We start from the raw sequence: 18,474 nt of genomic DNA on the forward strand, positions 1-18,474 counted from the left end.
GGTGAGAGCGGTGGACTTGTAATCTGGTGAACTGGGTTCGATTCCCCGCTCCTCCACATGCAGCTGCTGGGTGACCTTGGGCTAGTCACACTTCTCTGAAGTCTCTCAGCCCCACTCACCTCACAGAGTGTTTGTTGTGAGGGAGGAAGGGAGAGGAGAATGTGAGCCGCTTTGAGACTCCTTCGGGTAGTGATAAAGCGGGATATCAAATCCAAACTCCTCTTCTTCTTCTTTTCTCAAAATGGTTAAGCGACCACCATTGGAAAAGCATCCTACCTTGTGGATAGTTCTTCTATTTGGGACTCTAGGGGCACCTCCGAACGTTGTGCTGGTGGAGGGCTGCTCCTGTCACCCACGTTCCAGTCCAGTCTGGTGCTGTTGTGCGGCTGAGCTGCAGATGCGGGGCCTGCTGCCAAAGGAGAACACAGAATTCCCCCCCCCCTGCGTTTCAGAACCAACCAAGTCTCCACGTTCGTAATGGACAAATACAAATGCCGCAGCGTGGTATGAAAACATGCCATATACAGAGTCACCTCCCCAGGGCGCAAGCCTGGGCGGTGCGTCTGGAGGTCCTGGGCTGCCCGGACAACAAGACCCACCTCTTGGCCTCTCTGATGGGCTCCAAAGCAAAGCAGAGCAAGACGTTTGGCACTGGCTTGGCTGTAGGAGATGCCGTCAGGAGGAGTACAAGGCGCCATCCAACCGTCTTAGGGACTCCACTCGGGATTTGTGAAGTGTTTACTCCAGAGCCTTTTCTTCTCCTGAAGATATCCCACAAGAAGTGGAGGTTTTCCTTTTCCTAAATGGGCTACCTTCCCAGGTAGACGAGCCCCAGCTGCCCCTCACTTTCCTCTACAGCACGTGCAGTAAAGGTAAAGGGACTCCTGACCATTAGGTCCAGTCGTGTCCGACTCTGGGGTTGCGGCGCTCATCTCGCTCTATAGGCCGAGGGAGCCGGCGTTTGTCCGCAGACAGCTTCCGGGTCATGTGGCCAGCATGACAAAGCCGCTTCTGGCGAACCAGAGCAGCGCACGGAAATGCCGTTTACCTTCCCGCTGGAGCGGTCCCTATTTATCTACTTGCACTTTGACGTGCTTTCGAACTGCTTGGTGGGCAGGAGCTGGGACCGAGCAACGGGAGCTCACCCCGTGGCAGGGATTCGAACCGCTGACCTTCTGATCGGCAAGCCCTAGACTCTGTAGTTTAACCCACAGCGCAACCACCTTAATAACCATTAGAGCTACTATTGATCTCGTCCTCTCAATCTTTGCATGCAGGGAAAATTCCTACCTCCATGAAGGTTTGAGACCCAATAATAATAATAATAATAATAATAATAATAATAATAATAATATATTTCTTCCCCAGCCACTCTGGGCAGCTTTCAACAGAACATGAAAAACAGAATAAAACTTCAAACATTAAAAACTTCCCTAAGCAGGGCTGCCTTCAAATGTCTGCTAAAGGTCAGATAGTTGTTTATTTCCTTGACATCTGATGGGAGGGCATTTCACAGGGCGGGCGCCACTACCGAGAAGGCCCTCTGTCTGGTTCCTTGTAACCTCACATTGGCTTCCCTCGCCTGGGTTAGCCGGCTAGTCAAAGCTGTTTTCTCAGGCATGGCTGCTGTCACATGCTGACAGCTACTGGGAGCCACAGGTGAGAGCCGAGTGCGGAATGGGGACCAAAGGTGGGCAGACTACCCCAGAAGGAGCATGATGTGTTGTCCCCCGCCAGAGGTACCTCTCCCCCATATATATTCAGCATAAATGCTTCCTGTGCCAGAATGCATCTTCTACTGGTGCTCTCCTCCACGACGTTACCTGCTTTGTTCTTGGAGGGGTTTTTGGGGGCGCCAGAATTCTTCCCCGACTCCGTTTTCAGGTGTTCGAACTGCTGCTCTAGGGAGATGTACCTGCGCTGCTGGTCCTGGAGCTTCTTCTCTGCTTCCCAGACCTTGGTGGTGCTGTCGTCCACCCTGGCGTTCAAAGCAGAAGGATCCGTGGAATCAATGAATGGCAGAGCTGGAAGGGGCACCCCAAGGGTCATCTAGTCCAACCCCCTGCAATGCAGGAACCGCACCTAAAGAGTCCCTGGCAGGCGGCCATCCAACCTTTCCCCCTCCCCTCTTTATTTTCCTTCTTACACGGGTGCCGTTTCTCTTTTTCTCTCTCTCTCTTTTATTTACGTCTCACTGTGTTTAGGGCACATATAATTATGAATTTTCCAAACTTTCAATAAAGAATAATTTAAAAAAATGAATGAATGAATGAATGAAAAAACCGTGCCTTGATCCCAAAAACCGTGACGCAAAATTTGGTTTTGATGTCCAACGACTAATGAACCTTGCCTTGTGAAAATCTGACTAACCCACTCTACTGAAGCTTGGGTTAAGCAAACTCTCTCTTCAGATCTTCTGCACATCTGATGAGATAGGATTCAGCAAGTAAGATCAGGTTTCTGCAGGGCACATAGCCGCAGAAGAACAAGAAAAAGTCTCGGACCCGGAGGAATGAATTTGGTACGCAATATGATCAAGCGAAAGTGTGGACGAGCCCTTAGTGGGAAAAGTCTTGAGACTTTGATTTAGTTAAGAGTGCCGATTTAAGTTTCCTGCCTCTCTTGCAAAACCATCAAAACCCCCAACTGAGCATAATTAAACAAACAACTTAGTTTCATCCCAGAAGTGCCTCCTTGTACTTTTGAACTTCTGGGTGTGGAATGAGTGGTCACTGATCTTAGAACCATAGAGTTGGAAGGGACCATGAGGGTCATCTAGACCAAATTCCTGCAATACAGAAATATTTTGCCCAACACGGGGCTCAAACCCACCACCCTGAGATTAAGAGTCTCATGCTCTACTGACTGAGCTAAGGCAGCATTCGTGATAATACACCACCTTACTGCTGTTTATTCATAAACACTACCACAAATAGTTAATGCCAGACCTCTCCTGTGTTAGTAACGGGCAGAGTCAGATTTTTAACATGCCCATAAAATCACCAACGCCCATTTTCAGGGAGGGTGCCTCTGCCACAGCAGAGCCAGTGGGGTGTAGTGGTTAGGAGCGGTGGACTCATAATCTGGTGAACCGGGTTCGCGTCCCCACTCCTCCACATGCAGCTGCTGGGTGACCTTGGGCTAGTCACACTTTTCTGAAGTCTCCCAGCCCCACTCATCTGACAGAGTGTTTGTTGTGGGGGAAGAAGGGAAAAGGAGAATGTTAGCCGCTTTGAGACTCCTTCAGGTAGTGATAAAGTGGGATATCAATCCAAACCCTTCAGCTGCCTCCGGGATCAGAGGCCAGTTGCTGAGGAGCAACAACGTGAGGTTATTGTCCCCATGTCTTGGTTTATGGGCTTCCTGCGGTTGGCCACGGTGAGGAACAGAACCTTGGACCAGACGGGCCTTTATGCGTGATCACTGTTGTGTATTGATTCAAGGGTTATCATATCTGTATTGCTATTGTCTGTATTCACATTAGGGGAAAGTAACTGCCTTCCTGTTCCAGAAGGAACAGCTATCATTGGTTCATTCAAGTTGCTGCATTTGGATCCTCAGTCTTATTGGTTCCCACCAAAAGGCAGCTTTGTGATTGCTTGAGATTGTTCCCTCCAAAATGTATCCTTTCTAGCCAGTCTTTCTGTCCCTATAAATGTAGCTTCCCTCTCCTCAGTTCCCCAGTCTTGTTTGCCTGAATAAAGAGTTCTACAAGAAGAAGCTGTCTCCTACCTGCTATGTCAGAGCTGAAATCACTTGCTGAATCATGATCCCCACGTTACAACAATCACAAAATTGGAAGGGACCCCCAAGGGTTTTGTAGCCCCCTCTTCTGCAACGCAGGAATCACAACTGAAGAATCCTGGATCCAGAAGTCAGAGGCTCTTAGGCCTTACAGTTCTTTCCGACTTTACTTTTTCAAATTGCAAAAGAAGAAGAAGAGTGCCTTACAGTTCCTTGGTTTTCCAAGGCAAGGGAGACTTGGGAAAGGGCCTGTTTTCAAGGTGCTGTAATGTTTTGCGCTCAGGAGCCTCTCACCTTTTCTGCAGGATGTTGACCATTTCTATCAGCTTGCCCCTTTCTGCTTCAGCGGCTTGCCCCAAGGCTTTGTACTCTGCAATCTGGACCTTCACGGTTTTCATGTCCAGATTATCTGGCTCAACAATCCTAAAAAGGAGAAAAAAGTTGAAAAGTTCCCCCAGATAACCTGCGTTTGTCCTGACCTGCTTGCACAAAGTTGACGCGGAGGTTAGACGGTGTCCAGTCTTTTTTGAGCTTTTATTCTGATTTGTTTGCAGGGAAGTTATACGAGACGGAGAGTTCACCTTGATTTGCTTGCACGATGTTTACACATCTTCCAGTCAATCGTTCATTCATCCCACACTTTCCAATGTGCATTACCTTGTCACGTTCCTAACCGCAAAAAGTCCGTTGTTTTGTTAAAAAGCGGATTTCTATCACTAGGATGACAGAGCACTTTTTAATCCACTTTCCCTGTGCCCAACTAAATTTCCCAGTATGCTCTTTAACCCCTCCTGAAAATTACTGAGTGTCTAGTGAGGACCAAGGTTGGTTTTTTTTTTATTGCAGCTCCAGCAATGAGGTCGAGGGTACGTTTTATCATATGTGGTGGACTTGTAAAAGGGTAAAAGAGTACTGGGAAATAATTTATAATGAACTGGAAAAAATGTTTAAAAGTACTTTCCCAAATAACCCAGAGTCCTTTTTGTTGGGGATAATTCAGACGTAAATTCCCAGGTGTCAAAAAAGGTTATTCATGGATGCCACTACTGTGGCCCATGTTTTGTTAGCCCCAAAATGAGTGAGGCTAAAACTAAAGAAGAATGGCAACTTAAACTGATGGAATATAGTTACAGGTAGGTAGATGTGTTGGTCTGCCATAGTCAAAACAATTTTTTTAAAAAAAAAATCCTCCCAGTAGCACCTTAGAGACCAACTAAGTTTGTTCTTGGTATGAGCTTTCGTGTGCATGCACAGTTCTTCAGGTACACTGAAACCAGGGGCGTAGCAAGCCTCTGCGCTGCTGGGGGCGGCGGCGGCACAGAGGCACCCCCCTGGGGGAGGGGCACGACGTGTGCGCTGTGACGTCGTCGTGACATCACAATGCATGTGGATGCCGCTGAAAGGGGGAAAAGGGGAAGCTTCCCCTTTTTCGCGGCTTTTTTTCGGCGTGAGGGGCGGGCTAGCAAGGAGGGGGCGTCACGCTTGTCCCTGGCATGACGCCCCCTCCTCGCTGGCCCACCCCCCGCTGAAAAAAACCGCTGGGAGGGGGGTGGGCCAGCAAGGAGGGGCCCACCCTTTAATTATGGTCTTGCAAGGACCTGAGTTGGTAGGGGAGGGAGAAGGGAACCCCGATATACCAGTTTATTGGAAGAAGCAAAGATCACCAGTGTTGAAGCAATGATTCTTCAACATCAACTTTGTTGGACTGGTCATGTTGTGCGGATGCCTAATTATTGTTTTCCAAAGCAACTACTCTATTCCCAACATAAAAATGGAAAGCGTAATGCTGGTGCTCAACTAAAGAGGTTAAGTGTCTCGAGGCAAATCTAAAAAAAAATGTATAGTATAAACGCTGACAAACACTGGCCTGCGAGCGCTCCAGTTGGAGAACAGCCTTTACCAAAGGTGTCATGGGCTTTGAAGACACTCGAACTCAGGACGCAAGGGAGAAACGTGCTAAGAGGAAGGCACGCTTGGCAAATCCACACCGTGATCAACTCCCACCCAGAAAGAAACCAATGTCCCCACTGTGGAAGGACGTGTGGATCCAGAATTGGCCTCCGCAGTCACTTACGGACCCACTGTTAAAACCGTGTTTATGGAAGACAATCTTACTCTACGAGTGGTCACCAAAGAAGAAGAAGAAGAAAAGAGTTTCAGCCAACTCCAGATAGCTGCCACATACCTCCCAGGAGAGACAGTGGTTGGGAATGAGGTCGCCACGGAGTCCACGAGGGTGTGACCCATCTTAGACACCATCCTGGGGAAGGCAAAGAATTGCAAACATCTAAGCAACAGCCTGTGTGCTTAGCTTGCCCATCATCCAACATCTGTACGTGCTGCTACCTATCTAGGGAGCAGGCAGAAGGCTCTGAAGCCCTGCCGGTTTACAGATGCTGCTGCATAGGTATGATGATGATGATGATAATAATAATAATTTATTACCTCGCAGATCTGGCTGGGTTTCCCCAGCCACTCTGGGCGGCTTCCAACAAGAGATTAAAAATACAGTGGTACCTTGGGTTACAGGCGCTTCAGGTTACAGACTCCGCTAACCCAGAAATAGTACCTCGGGTTAAGAACTTTGCTTCGGGATGAGAACAGAAATTGCGCGGCAGCGAGAGGCCCCACTAGCTAAAGTGGTACCTTAGGTTAAGAACAGTTTCAGGTTAAGAACGGACCTCCAGAACGAATTAAGTTCTTAACCCGAGGTACCACTGTACATTAAAACACCAGTCATTAAAAACTTCCCTAAACAGGGCTGCCTTCAGATGTCTTCTAAAAGTCAGAGAGTTGTTTATTTCCTTGACATCTGATGGGAGGGCGTTCCACAGGGCGGGCGCCACCACCGAGAAGGCCCTCTGCCTGGTTCCCTGTAACTTTGCTTCTCGCAGGGAGGGAACCACCAGAAGGTCCTTGGCGCTGAATCTCAGTGTCCGGGCAGAATGATGGGGGTGGAGGCACTCCTTCAGGTATACTGGGCCAAGGCTATACACTGACTACACAACTTTTAGAAGATGTCTGAAGGCAGTCCTGTATAGGAAGGTTTTAAATATTTGATGTTATGCAGTGGTACCTCGGGTTACAGACACTTCAGGTTACAGATGCTTCAGGTTACAGACTGAAGCTCTTTTCACATTCCAGACATGTATAAGGTTTGTCCTCTGTATGAGTTCTTTGGTGTCTAGTAAAGATGTACAGTGGCACCTGGAGTTACAAACACCTCAGGTTACAGACGCTTCAGGTTACAGACTCCGCTAACCCAGAAATAGTACCTCAGGTTAAGAAATTTGCTTCAGGATGAGAACAGAAATTGTGCGGCGGCGGCAGCACAGCAGCAGCAGGACCCCATTAGCTAAAGTGGTACCTCAGGTTAAGAACAGTTTCAGGTTAAGAACGGACCTCCGGAACGAATTAAGTTCTTAACCCGAGGTACCCACTGTATTATGTTTTTGCATATGCTAGAAGCCGCCCAGAGTGGCTGGGGCAACCCAGTCAGATGAGCGGGGTACAAATGATAAAATTATTATTATTAAACCAAAGCTCTTATGATGTGACAAATTGTGGCAGGATACCTTCAACTTATTTCTCTCACTGAGGTGGCAAGCTAGCATCTGGGATGAACCACTACAGAGTACAGCTGAGGTAGGTGTCGCAGCAAATGCTCCTCTAGTGCAAAAGGATTTCTTGCACGTGAAATATTGGAACGCCAAGGCGAGAATCTTTCTCTGACGTGTAAGTTTTCTATGTGCACTGAAATTTGTTGGTATTAAGGACCGCCTAAACACAAAAGTCTCCAAGAACCTGAAGTGGTACCGGTATAGGTGCAGGAGGATTGAAAGAAATTCAAAGACTATTTGAAACGACGTGAAAAGATAAGACATTTGAAATAAAAATCAGAGGATATATAAGGCTACAGTAATGCCAGAAGTTAGATTAAAATAGGATATAAGAAGTAGTTAGAAATATGGTATGTTTATTTTTATTAGAATTAAGATTAGAGTTATGATTATTGGTTATAAAGATTAAGATTAGATGAGAAAGAGGATTTTACAATGTTATAAAGTTAGTAAAGAAGATTAGAAATGAACGCAGAAGAGAGGATGTGAGGAGGTCCCCAAATAATGTTATGAATAGTATAAGGATAGTTAGGTAAGTGTTTGTTTGTTATGATTTTTGTAGTTTTGTAGTTGTTGTTGTTGTTGTTTTGTTGTATTTTGTATTTTGTGTGTGTTTTATTGCTAAAATTTAATAAATTCTTTTTTTAAAAAAATGAAGTGGTACCGGTATATTCCCTCACACAGGATTGATTACCTGTTTCAGTGAGAACTAGGCTAATGGACATAGCCGGGTAGAAATAAAATCTGAATTCTCCATAAACGTACTGGCTGCTGAGGCATTACACAACACACTACTGCCCTCCAGCAGAAACTAACTTTGGAACAATGCGCGCAGAAGGGTTTATTCAACATCTGTTTCCCTGGACTAGCAATCCCTTCTCAGACTCTGAATTATTTGTTCATGGGATTATTAAGCAAAGGTGAGTAAAGAAACAGAAGACTCCCTGATTGAACCGAAATGGCCTGCTAACTTCTTTGTCAAACTGGGTCCTAGCCGCATAGATGTAAAAGTCTCTGGTTTGTAAAACCGGATGGAAAGTATTATCTCAAACTACACAGGCGCCTGTGAATGATCTGAGGCAGTATAAAAGGGGCTGAGGGATTCCCTGGAAATTCCTTGCCAGTTCAAAGGATGCTGATTTCATTCAGGATAAGGATCCAGCTATCGAAACTAAGAAATAATATATAATATTTAGAGAACTGTTACTATTGGGGGATTTTGGGCCCAGGCTCCTGAACCATTTTGCAGAAATCGAACAGGCTGCCTATTCACCTTTGGGGCAAAAGGTGTGAAGGTGCTATCCTGATTGTATAAACTACCCTATATATGACCCACTGCTGGAGACGGGATGTCAGAGTTGGGCTGAGCTGAAGCCATTAAGAACTTCGCCTCCAGATGGAGTGCTTGATAGAAGATTTGAATAGTCAGTCAAATCTATCAGATTGGAATACAGTCGTACCTCGGTTCCCGAACGCCGTGGGCGTTGAACGTTTCGGCTCCCAAATGATCAAAAACCGGAAGTGATTGTTCCGGTTTTTGAACGTTCTTTTGGAAGCCGAACATACGATGGGGCTTCCGATTGGCTACTGGAGCTTCCTGCGGCCAATCAGAAGCCGTGCTTTGGAAGTCGAACGTTTCGGAAGTCAAATGGATTTCTGGAACGGATTCTATATGGGATCCAGAAGGAGCTTGCCATCCCTGGGCCAAACTGGCAGCCTTTCCTACTATGGTGCCCTCAAAAGGTTTTGGGAGTACAATTCCCAGCATGCTGGCTGGGTCTGATGGAAGCTGTAGTCCAAATCTTCTGGAAGACACCGGATTGGGGGAATCTGTGCTTAAGTCCCTGCTTACCTGATGACTGACTTCCAGGAAGAAATGCCAGGAAATCATCTTAATTGTGAAGATTTGCTGGATGAGTCTCAGCTGCACAGTAGGCTTGCAAAGTAAGTGTGGCTGCCCCAACAGTCCTTTTTGGGGCCCCATGACAAATGCCTAGCTGCTAAAGCAATTTCCACAAACTATGACCAAACTGCCAGAGTCCTCTGAACACTTTATTCTGACAGACAGCTGTATTCCTATAAATTGAGGATTTAAAAGTGTTTTGGTGGTTGTTGCTGTTTTTACCTCGCAGAGCTATCACTGCCAACCAGGTCATCCCTCCGGGATCCTGAAGAAGTATTCCCTTCTTCCAAAGACTCGGCTGACAGTGTAGAAAGAGAGTCTGGGCTGCTTTCCTCTTTTCGATGGTGCTGCCGTAAGAAATCAACCAAGTCAGACTTTACACATTTTGAGCGCAACGAGGTCGGTTCCCCGCTCCCCAACTCCTCTTTTGCTTTCATTCCCTTGGAGGGTTTCGATTGTCCCATTTCCTTTTTAATTTTTTTTTAAAATAAGCTTTATTCAATATTTTTTTCCAAATTTACAAAGACAAATATAACAACTAAAACAATCAATCAAACAAACAAACAAATAAATAAACAATAAACTAAATACAATAACAAACTCTAGATCCAAATTTAAAATCCGACTTCATATTGTTTATACACTGATTCCCTAACCTTAATACCTGCTTCTTTACTCTTACCTTTTATTTTAATTACTCTCAATCTTAAAGAACATAATTACCAATCATTCAATTATTTTAAATTTAAATATCCCCATGTGAACCTTAATCGAAACAAAATAGAAAATTCTTTCCAGTAGCACCTTAGAGACCAACTGAGTTTGTTCTTGGTATGAGCTTTCGTGTGCATGCACACTTCTTCAGATACACTGAAACAGAAGTCACCAGATCCTTAAATATAGTGAGGGAGTGGGGAGGGGTATTACTCAGAAGGGTGGTGGGAATGGGTGATCAGCTGATAGGTGTGGAAAACCTGTCTTAACACCTATCAGCTGATCACCCATTCCCACCACCCTTCTGAGTAATACCCCTCCCCACTCCCTCACTATATTTAAGGATCTGGTGACTTCTGTTTCAGTGTATCTGAAGAAGTGTGCATGCACACGAAAGCTCATACCAAGAACAAACTCAGTTGGTCTCTAAGGTGCTACTGGAAAGAATTTTCTATTTTGTTTCGACTATGGCAGACCAACACAGCTACCCACCTGTAACTTAATCTAAACAAATCACTAATTCCGTTTTCATATCTTCTTTTCCCAAATAATCTTCTACATATTTCCATTCTGCTTTTATTTTTTGTTTTGGTATATTTCTTATTGCTGCTGTCATCCTTGCCAAATTCATATATTCTACTAATTTGATTTGCCATTCTTGAACCGATTGTCCCATTTCATAGACAACAGTCACATCCACAATACACATTGAAAGCATGTTACCACAGGCCCACTGGCGACCCAACCAGAGTCTGTTAGTGGAAAGGACTTTTTCATCCCTCTTCTGCCACCAAGTAATGGTTTTCTCTCTCTCTCGAGTGTCCTTAGACCTAAACCTCACAGGAATTCCTTTGGTGTGAGGAATGCTGTACGAAAAATGAGCAGACTGAAAACCAACCCTGCAAGGCAGTACTAGTATTATTTATTGCTTTTACTGTATATCCCTCCATATTTTTTTCAAAGTGGCGTACTTGGTTCTCTCCCTCCTCATTTAATCTTCACAGCAACCCTGTAAGGCAGGCTAGGCTGAGAGGCAGTGACTGTCCCCCAAGGTCACCCAGTGAGCTTCATGGTCAAGTGGGGATTTGAACCCCGGCTTCCCAGATCGTAGTCTCACATTTTAACCACTGCACCTGCCAGGGGAAACGCAGGCTGCTTTTGGACACCCTTGGGATCCACGAAGACAAGAGCCAAACCAGCCACTCGCTGTCTTTTCTCGCAATTTGCTCAGTAGCATAGAATCAAGCAGCCAGATTCAGAACCCACACCGGGATAAACACAGTATTTTTATTCAGAAGAACCCAATACCAATAAAAGCCAGCTAAGAAAAGGCACGTGGTGTAGAGATACCTTTGCTAATTGCAAAACAGAGAACAACAAACTAGCTTGCCTCACCCTAATACTAACCGTTGAGTCACAGTCCTCACTGAATCAGCAATCTGCATTTAAGTACACATAGGTGTTGCGCATCAAGAAGGCTGATCGCCGAAGAATGGATGCTTTTGAATTATGGTGCTGGAGGAGACTCTGGAGAGTCCCGTGGACTGCAAGAAGATCAAACCTATCCATTCTCAAAGAAATCAGCCCTGAGTGCTCACTAGAAGGACAGATCCTGAAGTTGAGGCTCCAGTACTTTGGCCACCTCATGATAAGAGAAGACTCCCTAGAAAAGACCCTGATGTTGGGAAAGATGGAGGGCACAAGGAGAAGGGGACGACAGAGGATGAGATGGTTGGACAGTGTTCTCGAAGCGACTGGCATGAGTTTGGCCAAACTGCGGGAGGCAGTGGAGGATAGGTGTGCCCTGGTCCATGGGGTCACGAAGAGTCGGACACGACTGAACGACTGAACAACAACAACAACAACAAGGTGTTGCCATTCACCTTTGCCTATATGCCTGTTAACACTCTCAAAGAAAGCTAATAGGTTTGTGAGACAGGGCTTGCCCTTGCAGAAGCCATGCTGGCTGCTTCAGCAAGGCTTGTTCTTCCATACAGTGGTACCTTGGTTTATGAACTTAATCCATTCCGGAGGTCCGTTCTTAAACCAAAACATTCTTAAATCAAGTCGCGCTTTCCCATAGCAGACCTACTTCTAGGTTTGCAGCGTTCTTAATCCAAGTTGTTCATAAACTAAGCTGTTCTTAAACCAAGGTACCACTGTATACAGTAGTACCTTGGTTTCCAAACACCTTAGTTCTCGAACGTTTTGGCTCCCGAATGCTGCAAACCTGGAAGTGACTGTTCCGGTTTGCAAACTATTTTTGGAAGCCGAACGTCCGAGGGGGCTTCTGCGGCTTCCGGTTGGCTGCATGAGTTTCTTGCAGCCAATCAGAAGTTGCGCTTTGTCTTCCGAATGTTTTGGAAGCCGAACGGACTTCCGTAACGGATTCCGTTCGACTTCCAAGGTATGACTGTACTTGGTTACTGTATGCTCAACAATACTTTCCACCAGTTTTCCTGGTTACAGGTAGGTAGCCGTGTTGGTCTGCCATAGTCAAAACAAAATAAAAAAAAAAAATCTAAGGTGCTACTGGAAGGATTTTTTTATTCAGTTTTCCTGGGACAGACATAAAACCAACCAGCCTGTAATTTCCACAAGCTGCTGTGCTCACAAAGCCGGAAACTCAGCCAAGCCTGTGAAGATCTGAACTGTGCGATTTACTGGCCGGCTTGCTCTGTGATATTGTCAGGAAACCTCCTGTGCTGGCCCCAAGGGTTTGTCCATGAAGCGAGGTCCAAGTCCAGTCCTGGGTCTAGGGGTCCAAAGGAGGTCAATCCGGCGGGGAGCAAGGCAGGGAGCAGGTCAAGGTCCAAGGCAGGTTCAGGCACAAGGTTGCAGGTTGAGCACACGCTTGCAACTAAGTTGCTCACGCAACTTGGGCTGGGTCTGGCTGGCTTTTATCTGGCCCTATGCTTAGGGCGGTCCCGATCCTCCGGAGACTCGCCTCTCCTCCGGGCCTGGAGGCGAGCACTCCTCCTGCAGACACTTAACTCCCTTCGCCTCTCTGCCCTGAGCCTCTGTAGCTCAGGAGAGGCTGGTGGGTTACTGGACCCAGGGGATGCCTCAGCTTCCTCTGAAGAGGCTGGGAGTGGAGCACCTGCAGGCAATGGGTCCTCCCTCCCATCAGGAGCCAGAGCAGACTCTGCTGATGCCTGCACCTGGGGATCCAGCACAGGTGGGGATCCTTCAGGCTCAAGCCCTGGCCCCGGCTCAGCTGGTTCTGGAGGCGGGGAATCCTGTGCAGGCTGGGATCCCTCAGGTTCAGCATCAGAGTCTGACTCCCAGGCCATCACACCATCCCCCCTCCCAGGCCTCCCCCTCAACCGAGGGGCCGGACCAGGCTTGCTGGGGTAAGTTGCATGGAAATCACGGAGGCAGGCAGGTGCGTGGACGTTTCCCGCTGGTTCCCATGAACGATCCTCAGGCCCATACCCCTTCCAGTCAATGAGGTATTGGAGCTTCCCCCTGCGGTATCGTGAGTCGAGAATGCGCTCCACCTCGTACTCAGGCTCCCCCTCAACCAAAACTGGCTGCGGTCGTGGATTGTCCGGGTGGAACTCGTCGGGCGGGGCGACTGGACTAAGTAGGGACCGGTGGAATACTGGGTGAACCTTGAGCGATGGAGGTAACTGGAGGCGAAACGCCACCGGCGACACCTGCGCAGTGATGGTGAATGGGCTGGCAAACCGTGCATCCAGCTTTCGTGAGGGCCGAGAAGGATGCAGGTGACGGGTAGAGAGCCACACCCGATCGCCAACATGGAGTTCTGGCCCCTCCTGACGATGTCGGTCAGCCTGGGCCTTGTATGCGTCCTTGGCCTGGCGCAGTTGCTCCATCAATAATTGTTGCTGGGACTGAAGCTCCTGAAGCCAGTCTGTCACTGCGGGGACCGCGGAAGCTGGCAGCACGTCCGGGAACAAACGAGGATGGTAGCCGTAGGAGGCCTGGAACGGGGTCTGCTGGGTGGAGGCGTTCACTGCATTGTTGTAGGCGAACTCCGCCAATGGCAAGTGATCGACCCAGTCATCCTGCTGGAAACTGCAGTAACACCGGAGGTACTGCTCCAGCACCGCATTTGCCCTTTCCGTCTGGCCATCGGTCTGCGGGTGGTGGGCCGAAGATAGACAGACCTCCGTCCCAAGGGTCTGGTGCAGGGCTCGCCAGAAGTGGGATGTGAACTGGACGCCGCGGTCAGAAACCACACGCTCGGGCAGGCCATGCAGGCGGAAGATGTGCTGCAAGTACAGCTGAGCCGTTTCCTTAGCTGTGGGTATGGACGGGCAGGGGGCACAGTGCACCATCTTAGTGAAATGGTCCGTGAAAACCAGGAGGCAGGTACAGTGACGAGATGGGGGCAAGTCCACCACAAAGTCCAGCGAGACCGTGTGCCAGGGACGCGGTGGGACTGGTAATGGCTGGAGCAGACCGGGGGGTCGCCCGGTAGGACCCTTGGCCCGCCGGCAGACGTCGCAACCAGCAACATAGCGTGCCACATCAGCCTTCAGGCGGGGCCACCAGAACTCCCGGCTTACCAGATGGGTGGTCCGGTACCGCCCAAAGTGCCCTGCTGCTGGGGCATCGTGGGACATCTGGAGAACCTCAGCCCGCAATGGTCCTGGTGGGATGTATAGACGACCCTGGTGCAGCAGTAGGCCCTGGTGCAGGGCCAGCCCCGGATATCGAGGGCATGACCCGTCAGACAGTTCCCGGAGCCGTTCCTGTGCCCAAGCATCGACCCGTTGCTGTTCTCGCACCCGAGCCTGCAGCGGCTTGGCCTCCTGAGTGGCCAGGAATGCGGCTGGTGGTAAGATAGTCGTCGGTACTGCCTGCTGTACAGTGTCTGCGACGTCCTCAGGTTTCCGGGACAGGGCATCCGCTTTCCGGTTTTGGGAGCTAGGGATGTAGCGGATCCGGAACTGGAACCGGGAGAAAAACAGCGCCCACCGGATCTGCCTTTGGTTCAACTTGCGGGTGGTCTGGAGGTACTCCAGATTCCGGTGGTCCGTTCTCACTTCCACCGGGTGTCGTGCCCCCTCCAGATGATGGCGCCAGACCTCAAAGGCCACCTTGATGGCCAGTAGTTCCCGCTCCCACACGGTATAGTTACGCTCCGCCGGAAGGAGCTGCCGGGAGTAGTAAGCGCAGGGTAACAGTGGCGCATCGGGTCCATGTTGCTGAGACAGGATGGCACCGAGAGCCGTACTGGAGGCATCAGTCTCCACCACGAAGGGACGAGAGGGATCAGGGTGCTGTAAAATCGGCGCCCTCTGGAAACAGGCTTTCAACCCCTGAAATGCCACTTCAGCCTCCTCATCCCAGGAGAAGGGCGTCTTGGGGCGCAGCAGTCGGGTTAATGGGGTGGTGCGATGAGCATAATCTGCAATGAAGGTCCGGTAATAGTTGGCGAACCCTAGGAACCGCTGTAAGTCCTTGCGGTTCCGGGGCGCTGCCCACTCTCGAACCGCAGCCACCTTCCCAGGGTCCATCTGCACCCCGTCAGGGGAGAGTCGGTGTCCAAGGAAGTCCACTGACCGCTGGTGGAACTCGCACTTGCTGAGCTTGGCGTACAGGCGGTGCTCCCGCAAGCGCTGCAACACGGACCGAACATGACTCTCGTGACGGGCTGGGTCACGGGAATAAATCAGAATATCATCTAGGTACACCACCACGTATTTGTCTAGCAAGTCCTGGAACACGTGGTTGATGTACCGTTGAAACACGGCAGGCGCGTTGCATAATCCGAACGGCATAACCAGGTATTCAAACTGCCCATACCGGGTCCCGAATGCAGTCTTCCACTCGTCCCCAGCACGGATCCGAATCAAGTTGTAGGCCCCTCGGAGGTCCAGTTTGGTGAACATCTGCGCCCCCTGCACCCGCTCCAGCAATTCTGCAATAAGGGGCAAGGGGTGATCTTATTCAGGGCCCGGTAGTCATGGCAGAGGCGAAGCTCCCCACACTTCTTCTTAACGAAGAGTACAGGAGCGGCAGTGGGTGAGGTAGAGGGTCTAATGAACCCACGTTCCAGGTTCTTGCGAAGGAAGTCCTGCAAGGCTTCACGCTCTGGCTCCGAAAGAGAATATAGGCGGCTCACAGGCAGGGGCGCCCCAGGCTGTAGGTCTATGCCGCAGTCGAAGGACCGATGAGGCGGCAGCTTGTCTGCTCCCTGTTCCTCGAACACGTCTAAATAGTCCTGGTACACGGCAGGGAGCGTTGACACAGCCTGCCCCATGGGGGCAGCTGCTACTAACTCGGACTGAGCACGGGAACCCGGGTCTGGGAAGCGTACAGTCCGATTGACCCAGTCGATCTGAACATTGTGTGACTCCAGCCAGTCCATCCCAAGCACCAGGGGAAACCGGGGCATGGTGGCAATGTCCAGGGTTCGCACCTCCCGGTGCTGCTGGTAGCACAGGACCAAGGGCTGGGTCTCCCGAGTAACAGCGCCCGAGCGTAGGAGCCGTCCGTCAATTGCCTCCACCTGTACTGGTTCCGGCTTGTTCTGAAGCGGCACCTGATGCTGAGTGGCGAAGGCAGAGTCCATATAGGAGCGGGTTGCCCCCGAATCCACCAGAGCGTGGGTGAGAATCCAGGGCCCACCGGGGGGGTATAGACGCACCGGTATCATGAGGTGTTGCAATTCCACTGGTGAGGGCCCATCATGCGATGCTTGGGTCCCCAGGTAGCCTGGGCCATCGGCTACTGGGGTTGGCAGTTTTCCCTGCGGCTGGCGTTTCTCAGGGCAGGTTCGGGCGTAGTGTCCACTCCCACCGCAGTAGAGACACAGGTTCCCCTCCCGACGCCGAGTCTTTTCCGAGGGGGAGAGGCGAGGCCGCGCTGCCCCGAGCTGCATCGGCTCCTCCAATGACTCAGCTCTGGCCACGGAACTGCAGGGAAGCACCGGCGCCGGGAGCCCGGAGTGCCGGCGGCCCCGGGCCTGGCGACGGTCCTCCAACCGATCGTCTATCTGCAGACTCCGTTGGATGAGGGCATCCAGTGTGGCAGGGCGATCCAACGTGGCCAGCTGATCCAGTATCTCGTCTGAAAGTCCCTCGAGATACTGGTCCCGCAGGGCAGAGTCGTTCCAGGTCAAGTCCTGCGCCAGCAGCCGAAATTCCGTGGCGTAGGTGGCCACTGTGGACTTGCCCTGTTTCAACCGCCGAATTGCCCGATTGGCTTGACTCCCCTTCTGAGGGTTGGCGAACGTGGTTTCCAGATGATTGCAAAACCCCGTATAGTCTGTCAGCAAGGGGGAGTCTTGCCGGAGCAGCGGCAACGCCCACTTGGCCGCCTGGTCCTTCAGCAAGCTGATCAGGAAGTGCACCTTGGTGCGGTCGTCAGGGAAATCCCGAGCTCGCCCCTGAATATACAGCTTGGCCTGGGCGAGAAACATGGGAAAGCTGGCTGGGGACCCATCAAATTTCTCTGGCAGGGCCACTGGGTACTTGCCAGGAGCTGGGGCGGCGGCCCCAGGAGCCGGTAGGGCATCCAAACGCTGCTGAAGCGCCGTAACCGCATTGCTTAGCTGCTGCACGGTGTGGGTCAAGGCCTGGTTCTCCTGGGCCAATGCCACTAGCGCAGCCGCCTGGTCAGCCATGGCTACTAGTTCCTCCCGAACGCACCCCAGCGAAGGGGGAGTGCGGGTGTGGCGTGAGCAAACTGTGCTGGCCCCAAGGGTTTGTCCATGAAGCGAGGTCCAAGTCCAGTCCTGGGTCTAGGGGTCCAAAGGAGGTCAATCCGGCGGGGAGCAAGGCAGGGAGCAGGTCAAGGTCCAAGGCAGGTTCAGGCACAAGGTTGCAGGTTGAGCACACGCTTGCAACTAAGTTGCTCACGCAACTTGGGCTGGGTCTGGCTGGCTTTTATCTGGCCCTATGCTTAGGGCGGTCCCGATCCTCCGGAGACTCGCCTCTCCTCCGGGCCTGGAGGCGAGCACTCCTCCTGCAGACACTTAACTCCCTTCGCCTCTCTGCCCTGAGCCTCTGTAGCTCAGGAGAGGCTGGTGGGTTACTGGACCCAGGGGATGCCTCAGCTTCCTCTGAAGAGGCTGGGAGTGGAGCACCTGCAGGCAATGGGTCCTCCCTCCCATCAGGAGCCAGAGCAGACTCTGCTGATGCCTGCACCTGGGGATCCAGCACAGGTGGGGATCCTTCAGGCTCAAGCCCTGGCCCCGGCTCAGCTGGTTCTGGAGGCGGGGAATCCTGTGCAGGCTGGGATCCCTCAGGTTCAGCATCAGAGTCTGACTCCCAGGCCATCACACCTCCCCTCGCCCAGGCAGGTAGCGTTGCCGGGTCATTTGCGTTACAGGGAACCACCCTCTCCAGTTCGTAGTTCGTCGTCCTCCTCCCCGAGCGGAGGAAGCGATCGCTCCTCCAGTGGGGAGGGGGGAGATGGAAGCAGGAAGTCGGGGCAGGGGCTGTGACAGGATCAGAGAGCCTCAGCACCAAGCAGGAAGCGGGGAACAGGGACCTTTTCCCGCGCCCCGATTTCACA

General features: G+C 50.6%; 1 protein-coding gene across 1 annotated transcript in view; it reads right to left on the reverse strand.

Moving 5' to 3' along the window:
* The window catches only part of CCDC13 (coiled-coil domain containing 13), a 41,294-nt gene that overhangs the window by 1,864 nt on the left and 20,956 nt on the right, over nucleotides 1–18,474 (reverse strand). Inside the window, exons 11-15 of the mRNA XM_033166004.1 lie at nucleotides 9,490–9,614; nucleotides 5,930–6,004; nucleotides 4,039–4,167; nucleotides 1,824–1,978; nucleotides 277–406 (exon numbers count right to left, since the gene is read on the reverse strand). Coding sequence (XP_033021895.1) covers nucleotides 277–406; nucleotides 1,824–1,978; nucleotides 4,039–4,167; nucleotides 5,930–6,004; nucleotides 9,490–9,614 — 614 coding nt within the window. The remainder of the gene's footprint in view (nucleotides 1–276; nucleotides 407–1,823; nucleotides 1,979–4,038; nucleotides 4,168–5,929; nucleotides 6,005–9,489; nucleotides 9,615–18,474) is intronic.

Source organism: Lacerta agilis, chromosome 12, assembly GCF_009819535.1.
Source record: "Lacerta agilis isolate rLacAgi1 chromosome 12, rLacAgi1.pri, whole genome shotgun sequence".
Lineage (NCBI taxonomy): Eukaryota > Metazoa > Chordata > Lepidosauria > Squamata > Lacertidae > Lacerta > Lacerta agilis.